Source organism: Oncorhynchus mykiss, chromosome 15 (genome assembly GCF_057628025.1).
Source record: "Oncorhynchus mykiss isolate SJ-2025 chromosome 15, ASM5762802v1, whole genome shotgun sequence".
NCBI lineage: Eukaryota > Metazoa > Chordata > Actinopteri > Salmoniformes > Salmonidae > Oncorhynchus > Oncorhynchus mykiss.
The window spans coordinates 37,282,743-37,293,680 of NC_143036.1; the positions used below are offsets into that span (position 1 = coordinate 37,282,743).

Here is a 10,938-nt window from a genome sequence, read left to right on the forward strand (position 1 = left end):
GACAGAAACATGCCATGTGTTGTTGGGTCAGAGGCGAAGGGTCATAGTTGAAATGAGAAAAAATGGTGGCGCACGCAGAAATACACGTGGTTCACCGTGGTGGCAACAAAATAAACTTCAGAGAGACAGTTATTACAAATGATTCCAACTACATTGTAGCTGACATGAGCTAAACCTGAATTAACTGTATGACACAAGTATGTCATGGATGCAAACTGTAGCCCTGGCTAGCACGTTAGCTAACGTGTTACTGTGTAGCTACAACACAAGTATTCTAATCTTGAGAGAAACGTAACGTTGACTTGTTGTCTGTGGTCCTGCAAGAATTATGGGTCCGATTCCCGGGAGCACCCATACGTAAAATGTATACGTGCATGGCCATTGCTTTGTCCCGCAACGAACTATTGTTGATACAGACGACTTCCGTACGTGTCCCTTTTACTCAAGTTAAAGTCACCCAGTAAAATACTAGAGTAATAGTCTAAAAGTATTTGGTTTTAAATATACTTAAGTATCAAAAATGTAATTGGATAAAATATACTTATAAACCTATAAATATTTTCAAATTCCTTATATTAATAAGCAAACCAGATGGCACCATATTCTTGTTTTTTTCATTTATGGATAGCTAGGGGCTCCAACACTGACATAATTTACAAATTAAGCAGATATAGATTAGAATGTTAGATTAGAACATTGTGCAAGGTTATTGTCCATTGTGCCAATGAAGCTGTTCTTATGCTACACCCTCGGGAGTGTGGTGTCAGGAAAATAACCTCACGCTCAACGTCAACAAAACAAAGGAGATGATCGTGGACTTCAGGAAACAGCAGAGGGAGAAACCCCCCTATCCACATCAATAGGACAGTAGTGGAGAAGTTGAAAGTTAAGTTCCTCGGCGTACACATCACGGACAAATTGAAATGGTCCACCCACACAGACCGCATGGTGAAGGAGGCACAACAGCGCCTCTTCAACCTCAGGAGGCTGAAGAAATTTGGCTTCAACCTCAGGAGGCTGAAGAAATTTGGCACAATCGAGAGCATCCTGTATCACCGCCTGGTACAGCAACTGCACAACGCATCACCGGGGTAAAACTACCTGCCCTCCAGGACACTTACACCACCCGATGTCACAGGAAGGCAAAAAAAGACCAAGGACAACAACCACCCGAGCCACTGCCTGTTCACCCTGCTATTATCCAGAAGGCGAGGTCAGTACAGGTGCATCAAAGCTGGGACCGAGAGACTGAAAAATAGCTTCTATCTCAAGGTCATCAGACTGTTAACCAGCCATCACTAACATTGAGTGGCTGCTGCCAACATACTGACTCAATCTCTAGCCACTTTAATAATAAAACATTGGATGTAATAAATGCATCACTAGTCACTTTAAACAATGCCACTTTATATAATGTTTACATACCCTATATTACTCATCTCATATGTATATACTGTACTCTATACCATCTACTGCATCTTGCCTATGCCGTTTGGCCATCGCTCATCCATATATTTATATGTACATATTCTTATTTATTCCTTTACACTTGTGTGTGCATAATGTAGTTGTTGTGAAATGTTTTGATTACTTGTTAGATATTACTGCACGGTCGGAACTAGAAGCACAAGCATTTCGCTACACTCGCATTAACATCTGCTTACCATGTGTATTTGATTGAATGTTTTCCCCATAAAACCTACCACTGCTTTGATTTCTAATTTGATCAGTATTGGTTTATGCTGTGTTAAAATTTGTGTTTAAGCAATAAACAAATGTAAAAAAATCCCTATAGGCTGTCTCATCGTCGTTGGTGATCAGGCCCTACCACAATCGTGTCATTGGCTAACTTAATGGTGTTGGAGTCGCAGGTGAACATGGAGTACAGGAAGGGACTAAGCAGGCACCCCTGAGGGGTCCCCGTATTGAGGATCAGCATGGCAGATATGATGTTGCCTACCCTCACCACCTGGGGCGGCCTGTCAGGAAGTCCAGGATCCAGTTACAAATTGTTGCCTACCCTCACCACCTGGGGGCGGCTCATTAGGAAATTACAGGATCCAGATGCAACTGGTTTCAAGTGGCCAAGAGAACTCATGTGATCTCCTACTGCTAACTAGTGGATGAACTAGGAATCAGACAGGGGAATATTTATATCAATGGATAGGTAGAGACTTCAGCTTTCTTCTCATGTGTATGTCCTGTAAAACGAAAAACGTTGCACAAACCCCGTGCTTTTAAAATGGCTATGTTCCTTTGGAAATGTGCACATGTTTAGAGCGAGTAATTGTTTACATATTTTATGTCAAACCTAGACTTTCAAACCCCTTATTCCCCAACAATTGGGACCTCCACCGTATCTCGGGCTCTGTAATAGTCACATTGTTTCTGACGATTATCAGAATCCCACAGTTCTTAGCTTTCTAACAGTACTTAACTGTCGTTCTGCCCCTGAGCAAGGGAGGTAACCCACTGTTCCCTGGGCGCGGATGACGTGAATGTCGATTAAGGCAGACCCCGCACATCTCTGATTCAGAGGGGTTGGGTCAAATGCGTAAGACACATTTTAGTTGAATGCATTCAGTTGCACAACTGACTAGGTATTCACCTTTCCTTTTCCGTAAGCATGTTTCTGTAAGGACCGAAATGTACTTTATGAGGGCAAAATACAATATTATGCATCGTTTATAAAATGCCACCAGAGGGCGTCAGAGTTGAACAGGTTAAGAACAGCTATGTCTACAGACAAACAGGTATTCGTTGGTAATAGTACTAAGGAATGAGCAGCAGTAAAAGGGTGACCCAGACTCACCCTGGTTCTTGAGGGTTGAAGACAGTGAAAAATGATCATTAAGTAAATGGGACTTTTCAATTCTTGAATAAAAATCTTTAATTAACATGAATTTAAATACAATTGACTTGAGGATCAGAGCAGGCAGGCTGACTGGCTAGCCCTGTGCCTCTGTGCGGTTCATCTCAACCAAGAGGTTGTGTGGGTTGTCTTTCTCTCTGTGGGTGTGAATCACTATGAGCTCTCCCTCTGCCTGCCATTTGGCTGATCAGAAGCCTTCTGCTCTTTCTTACTCACATGAACAGGAGGAATGGCCTCTGGGGTAACCTCCCCCTCTATCTAATGCCTCTTCCACCTCCTCTTTCTGACTGTGTTCGACTGAGGTCACTCGTTCTCTCCCTGGGTGTTGGATAGTTCCTCCTCCTCTGTGTCTTTGTGATGGTAGAGGGAGTTATCCTGTTCCGGCTCCCTCTAAGGGTGTGCACCGTAATCTCTTTCGGTGTGTTGAGGGGTTCAGTGGTTTTGGAGGGAGTCTGAAGTTCGATCTCTAGACATGAGTGTGGGGTCTGTCAAATCAAATGTATTTTTATCAGCTGATATCTCAAAGTGCTGTACAGAAACCCAGCCTAAAACCCCAAACAGCAAGCAATGCAGGTGTAGAAGCACGGTGGCTAGGAAAAACTCCCTAGAAAGGCCAAAACCTAGGAAGAAACCAGGCTATGAGGGGTGGCCAGTCCTCTTCTGGCTGTGCCGGGTGGAAATTATAACAGAACATGGCCAAGATTTTCAAATGTTCATAAATGACCAGATTGGTCAAATAATAATAGTCACAGTGCTTGTCGAGGGTGCAGCAAGTCAGCACCTCAGGAGTAAATGTCAGTTGGCTTTTCATAGCCGATTATTAAGAGTATCTCTACCATCCTGCTGTCTCTAGAGAGTTGAAAACAGCAGGTCTGGGACAGGTAGGACGTCCGGTGAACAGGTCAGGGTTCCATAGCCACAGGCAAAACAGATGAAACTGGAGAAGCAGCACGGCCAGGTGGACTGGGGACAGCAAGGAGTCATCATACCAGGTAGTACTGAGGGATGGTCCTAGGGCTCAGGTCCTCCGAGAGAGAGAACGAAAGAGAGAAAGAATTAGAGAGAGCATACTTAAATTCACACAGGACACCGGATAAGACAGAAGTACTCCAGATATAACAAACTGACCCTTGCCCCCCCGACACATAAACTACTGCAGCATAAATACTGGAGGCTGAGACAGGAGGGGTCAGGAGACACTGTGGCCCCATCCGATGATACCCCCGGACAGGGCCAAACAGGAAGGATATAACCCCACCCACTTTGCCAAAGCACAGACCCACACCACTAGAGGGATATCTTCAACCACCAACTTACTGAGACAAGGCCGAGTATAACCCACAAAGATCTCCGCCACGGCACAACCCAAGGGGGGGCGCCAACCCAGACAGGAAGATCTCATCAGTGACTCAACCCACTCAAGTGACGCACCCCTCCTAGGGACGGCATGAAAGAGCCCCAGTAAGCCAGTGACTCAGCCCCTGTAATAGGGTTAGAGGCAGAGAATCCCAGTGGAAAGAGGGGAACCGGCCAGGCAGAGACACCAAGGGCGGTACGGTTCGTTGCTCCAGAGCCTTTCCGTTCACCTTCACACTCCTGGGCCAGACTACACTTAATCATATGACCCACTGAAGAGATGAGTCTTCAGTAAAGACTAAAAGGTTAAGACCGAGTCTGCGTCTCTCACATGGGTAGGCAGACCATTCCATAAAAATTGAGCTCTAAAGGAGAAAGCCCTGCCTCCAGCTGTTTGCTTAGAAATTCTAGGGACAATTAGGAGGCCTGTGTCTTTTGACCGTAGCATACGGGTAGGTATGTACGGCAGAACCAAATCAGAGAGATGGGTAGGAGCAAGCCCATGTAATGCTTTGTAGGTTAGCAGTAAAACCTTGAAATCAGCCCATAGTGGTGTCCCCATCCCTCCTCAGGAGGAGCCACTGAGACATGTGATGAGGCCAAGGAAGATCACTCTGCAAGGACGGGATAGGACACATCACAACACTGCTGCTCATTCATATTCAAAACACACCTCAGAGTATGGACACAAACATGGACGCCCCCCCATACACACACACAATGAACTTACCTGTACATATCAGAATCATACATTCGACAGCCACCTCTTCCCCCACATGTATTGATCCTCCACCTAAAACATGTTGAGTCAATTCCAGATGCTGGAATGGTGCTGGAATACAGGTGCAGTAGGGCCTAGTATGTAATGATGTGATACCATGTGTACCCCATATCCTGTGTTTGTGTTGATGTTTTTTTATTTTATTTAAACAGGGAGTCACACTGAGATTAAACATCCATTTTACCACAGTGCCCTGTAAAAGCTGAAGTCATATTGAACAACTACCAGAGAGAACCTTCTCTACATAGGAATTGCATACTATATTTTTTTCCATACATCAAAATAATACTTTGTCAATCAGCAATTACTTACTTAGATAAGGCCTCAACAAGGCCCCAGTTAATGGTTGAAAATAGCTAATTTCAGTGCCAATGAGTTACACTGAGTGTATAAAACATTAAGAACACCTGCTCTTTCCATGACATATGCTGACCAGATGAAGCCAGGTTAACGCTATAATCCCTTATGGATGTTACTAGTTAAATCCACTTAAATCAGTATAGATAAAGAGGGGAAAGGTTTAAAAAATATATTGTACAGCTTGAGACAATTGAGACATGGATTGTGTATGTGTGCCATTCAGAGGGTGAATGGGCAAGACAAAATATTTAAGTGCCTTTAAACGGGTTATGGTAGTAGGTGCCAGGGGTACCAGTTTGTGTCAAGAACTGCAACGCTGCTGTTTTTTTTTACACTCAACAGTTTCCTGTGTGTATCAAGAATGGTCCACCACTCAAAAGACATAAAGCCAACTTGACACAACTGTGGGAAGCATTGGAGTCAACATGGGCCAGCATCCCTGTGAATGTTTTGTACACTCAGTACATTAACAGTATTGGTACGTGTTCTTGCCGTAACCTGTAAAGCTGGAGCAGCCTGCGAGGCAGGGGGGGGACATCTAACCGACGTTCTATGGAACGTTTTCTGTGCGAAAACAACAACAACTTTGCTGCTGACAACAAACTTGTAGGTGATGCCGTTGTCTGAACACTCAGGGTCCCACTCCCCAGCCAAGAGCAGTCTCTGTTACACTCTGACAACAGGCTGCCATCGTACACCAGGGGACCTGGGGGACAGAGAAAATGGCTGGTAATAATGATGTTTAAATAATTGTTGCTGAACTATCATTGACACAGGCACAGTGACAAAACAGCCAGGAATCCGGGCTCAGTAACAACCATACTGAATATTCCCACAAGAGGGAGCCCCGGCACAAGCCCATGTGTGTTTTGGTCTAGCTCTCCCTCATATTCCACTGATCAAAACTTTTGTTTTTATCAACCCACCAACCGACCAACCAATCAGATGTCATATTTACCCGTTGTAGGACACGGTCAGACCAGCCACCTGAACGTTGTCACACTTAGTGCCAGACTGCAGAGGGAGGAGGAGGTAGGCCATGAAGGAGGTGACGAAAGACAGCTGGGCTCCAGACACAACGCCAAGCTTATACCTCTTCATCAGTAGACCTCCCAGGAATATCCCCACTGCACCCACAGGCAGGTTCAACTCACCTGGAAAAGTTATACTCACACGTCTTTAAAGCTACCAGTGTGCTGGAGTTTTATTTCCATTCATGTTCAACAAACCTACAACAAAAAAAGTGTATTTAATGCCATTCAACATCAGTACTGACAGGAAGGAACATTTCAGTTGGAGCATGTCCAGGTTTCTATGGATTCGTTGAGACAGGCAGCCCAATTCATTTTTTTTAGTAATTGGTCTTTTGACCAATCAGATATGCAAGGAATCAATTTATCATTGAATGCTTTATAAAACTCGCTTATTAAACCATAATTTCCAGGGGACCTATTGTCCTTAAGGCTTTTAATACAGTATTTTATCTCAATTTCAGATAACTCATCACAAAAATCCCTGAAATCATTATCTATCGTCTTAGCAATGTTTGCAACACGTCATGCTCTTATCAACTGAGCTACGAAGGAGCACGTCAACGTCACTAGAATGATGACAAGCAATTTTAACGGATTCTAAAGGGAATCAGAATTCCAAACTAATTTCTATGGCAACACAGTTGTCAATTTTGTAAACAATCATTTTCGAACGTGTGTTGCCAAGAGACATCTAACCGACGTTCTATGGAACGTTTTCTGTGCGAAAACAACAACAACTTTGCTGCTGACAACAAACTTGTTTGATTTTTGAGACCTGAGAACAAGCGACTGGAAAATGCCTGGGTGCTTTTCAAGACTGGCAGAGAGAGTGCGTGGACGTCGGCGTCCTACTGCATCGACAGGTTGTTCAAATTCATTTGTGGCTTGTTTTTGTCTTTTTCTGTTTTGCAGGGTTCGTGATCGTCGACAGGTGGACAGCGACTTCGAAGAGGGTATGTGGAGTTTTACAACTCTTCTTTTACTACATTTAACAATGTCATTATAATTTGCGAAATGTTGTGTATTTCTATCATTCAGACTTGGCAAAAATGCTTGTGCTAGAGATGTTGTAGCTAGCTAGCTTGCTAGCTAACATTAACTTTAGTAACTGTTGCTAAGCGATCGACTTTTGCTACCTAGCTAGCTAGTATTAGCAATCTTGCTATGTTTTATGTCCTAACAATTGTTTATTTTATATTCCAATGTTCCTCATTTTAGAAACAACTGTCCTGGACGAGGTCCAGTTGGATGTGCCATTGGATGATGTGCCAGATGTTCCACAGCTGCCGGTCCTCCTTCATGTCCAGAATGCTGCTATCATCCTTGAGGATGTGCCAGATGTGCAGACTATCCTTGAGGTACAATTTTCTGAAAGTTTGGGGTTTTATGTTTGAAAAATATCCCAGATATTCAAGTTGTGTCTCTTTAACATGAAACAAATCTCTTGTCTGCTTTCTGCTTTAGGAGGCCACTGGCAATTGGCAGTTGATTCCGATTAGGTTCAGCCCCCAGTACTGTGGGCCTGTTGTGATCAGGGTAAGAGACCCCCCCCCCAGCACAGTCACATCACTGTTACAATGTTTACTGTTTCCAACATGAATGTATTGTAATGTGCAGAACAATGCCGGTCCGGTGGTTAAAGCTTGGAGAACTTTCCAGTTCATCAGCCCCATCACCTACATGCGTGGGGGATCCCAGGTATGTGTCTTTGTAACAACCTAATCATAATCTATATTGTCAGTCATTTGATCTTGATGGAAATGTGTCACAGCAATTGCCGAAGTGGTTTTGTTGATGTTGTCTTGTTGTTTATCTCAACAGCAGGTGGTGGTGAGGATGCACCACGTGAGTAGGGTGAGAGGCCTGGAGACTCAACTGGTGTAGGCCATCTCCAAGGAGACAGCCAGGCCTAGTCCAGAGGGCATCCCCTACTGTGCCACCAAAGTGCAGTCCATCACTTGGATCCAGGTAAGACGTAAATACTACTGAAATAGTATTAGATTAGGCTTTTCTTCACTTATTCCATTTGGCCGTAATATGTATTCTCTCTTTGTCAGCGTGTGGCTGGCAGGGTGACCCACTATGCGTCTCACCTCCGCCACGAGACGTCTGTGGACGTGACGCTTGGCTGCTACCAGGTAAATAAACGATTTCCTATGTATATAGACTAGACATTACTGGGAATTTTTGCATTCGATTTGGTGTGTTTTCTAATAACGTGTGTGTGTGTGTGGTAAACAGGTGTGTTGTGTGTTTTGAGCAGCAGACTGATATCTCAGTGGTGTACGCCACTCTCCACATGGGGCTGGACGGCCTTCTCTCCTCTTCAGCGTGGTCGGAGGCTGCCTCCTTCTCTACTCCCACCACTCAGCAGTTCACTGACCCAGAGCCTGAGGGCCACAACTGCTATGAGGTCAGACGTTACACACACATACTATTGACTAGGAGCATTAAGATCCTTCCATTGACCGATTGTTTGTTATGTCATTGCACTGGTCACTGATTTTGAATGCTTGTTTTGTTGTCGTAGGGCTGGGAGGACCTGCTGCCTGAGGAGAGGGAGGTTCCTCTGCTAAAGTGAGTTCCTCTAAATGTCTGTGTAGTCTGAGCTTGTCAAATGCTGAAGGATAGTGGTCATAATGCTGTTATCCCCCATTGACTCTAATGGTTGACATGCTTCATTCCCTCCCTTTCACAGCCTCTACCTTACCACCAAGAGAGTGGAGGACATCGCCCTGAGGCTCGTCTCCTTGCGCCAGGCCTTTACTGTGAGTGGACCCACTTTTATTTTTCTCTCTGTGACTTCTTGTTCTGTCTCCTAGAGGAAGATGTCTCACCCTAACTCTTCCCTAGACCCTGCTTGGTTCCACCCTGAGCAGGAATCATCTGTTTGTGGCGGGAAAAGTCCTCCTGGGCGGCCTTGTTCAGGCCAACCACATGGTAACTCACTAACTCATTCTCTTTCAAGGGAAAGAGAGCGTCCCAGAGGGGAAATGTGTTCTGTTCACTAAGATGCTCTTTTCTTTGTCATAGGACGAGGCCAAATTCATCCGTACCTATAACGACTTTGTGGACTACCGGAGTGACCCCTCCAAGCGGAATGACATTGAGAGGGAGCTGGCTGAGGCAAAGGTGAGTTCATTAACTCTTTCAAGTCTCACCGAGTTCTTCCACATGCAAGTCTTTTATACATCACAGTAGCTGATATTTATGAAATCATTCCTATTTTCTCCAAACGTGTTTTCTTGTCCTAGATCCATCATGTGAACATGCTAGATGTCCTCTTTGAGCTGGTGCTGTTTGGGATGATGACAGCTCAGAAGTCCCTGATGGTGGTAAGTAGCATCTCAGTGGAACATGTTTTGATATCGCTCTATTAGCAGTTTCACTTAAATTCCTCATCTCTTCTATTCTCTTTTCTCCTCCTTTGTTTCCTTTAGCACCCTGGTGGGTTCGTGGAGCGTCTGTACGCTCTCCTGTACTCCTTCCTGCCCACTGCTGCCAACATGGAGCCAGAGGCTGATAGATACCTACTGCTGCTCAATGTAAGAGTCAAGAGGTTACTTCCTGTTTACTTCCATATTCTTAGTGTACTTCCTTATTCATGGTTAACCAGGTTTCAATGCCATTTTAGGGGGAGTATTTCTAATTGTCTCTCTCCTCTTGATAAGCTAGTAACTCAGGACCATTTTCTATGTGTTGTGTGGTGTTCTCTTCAGGGCGGGCTGATGGCTCTGCTAGATGACATGTTTGGCCAGCAGCTGGCCTGGTACTTTAACCCAGAGTCTCTGGTCACTGAGCTCTCCAGCCTCCTGGAGTACCACTTGGAAAACCTCATGGCCAGCATGTAGTCCTACTGCAGGGACCATACTCCTTTCTCCTGCTCTCTCTCTTTTGAAGGAATTGAGGACTTGAAGTGCTTTGTTGAACCCTGATTAGTTAACACCCATTAATTTAATGTATTCTCTTGTTTTCTCTCCCCACAGGATTATTGTGACACTTTGCCACCCAACAGGGATCTAGACACCAATGAACTACATTACTTTGCACTGAATTTGACATTTTTTAAATAAAAGTTGTAGTTCATAAACATTTGTTTCCGTCTTTTCATCTATTTGATTTTATGACCATTTCCTCTTCCTAGAGGTATAATGCTAATATTAGAATATTAACTGAACAATGATGCTTTATTATCTGCATATGGAAATAAAAAACAACGTTTAGTTGATTTACAGATACTACAGGCCCACACTTTATATGGTTTTGTACGGGCGTTTGTGATACTGGGGCGGCAGTGGTTAGAGCGTTGGACTAGTAACCGGAAGGTTGCAAGTTCAAACCCCCGAGCTGACAAGGTACACATCTGTAGTTCTGCCCCTGAACAGGGGCCATCATTGAAAATAAGAATTTGTTCTTAACTGACTTGCCTAGTTAAATAAAAAAAATACTGTACTATTAAAAAAACATGTAGGATGACATACACTGAGTCCACAATAGACTAGGAACATCTTCCTAATATTGAGTTGCACACTCTT

General features: G+C 44.2%; 1 protein-coding gene across 1 annotated transcript; it reads left to right on the forward strand.

Moving 5' to 3' along the window:
• The first annotated feature begins 5,982 nt into the window (after positions 1-5,982).
• Positions 5,983-10,488, forward strand: LOC110490839 (uncharacterized). The gene is made up of 14 exons (XM_090199017.1): positions 5,983-6,098; positions 7,316-7,356; positions 7,622-7,761; positions 7,868-7,939; positions 8,021-8,101; positions 8,288-8,371; positions 8,461-8,541; positions 8,667-8,816; positions 8,934-8,980; positions 9,102-9,171; positions 9,257-9,343; positions 9,437-9,535; positions 9,658-9,738; positions 9,844-10,488. Exons 1-14 carry the CDS (start codon positions 5,983-5,985, stop codon positions 10,252-10,254), a joined length of 1,560 nt encoding a protein of 519 aa, XP_090055143.1. The 3' UTR covers positions 10,255-10,488.
• The last annotated feature ends 450 nt before the right edge of the window (positions 10,489-10,938 follow it).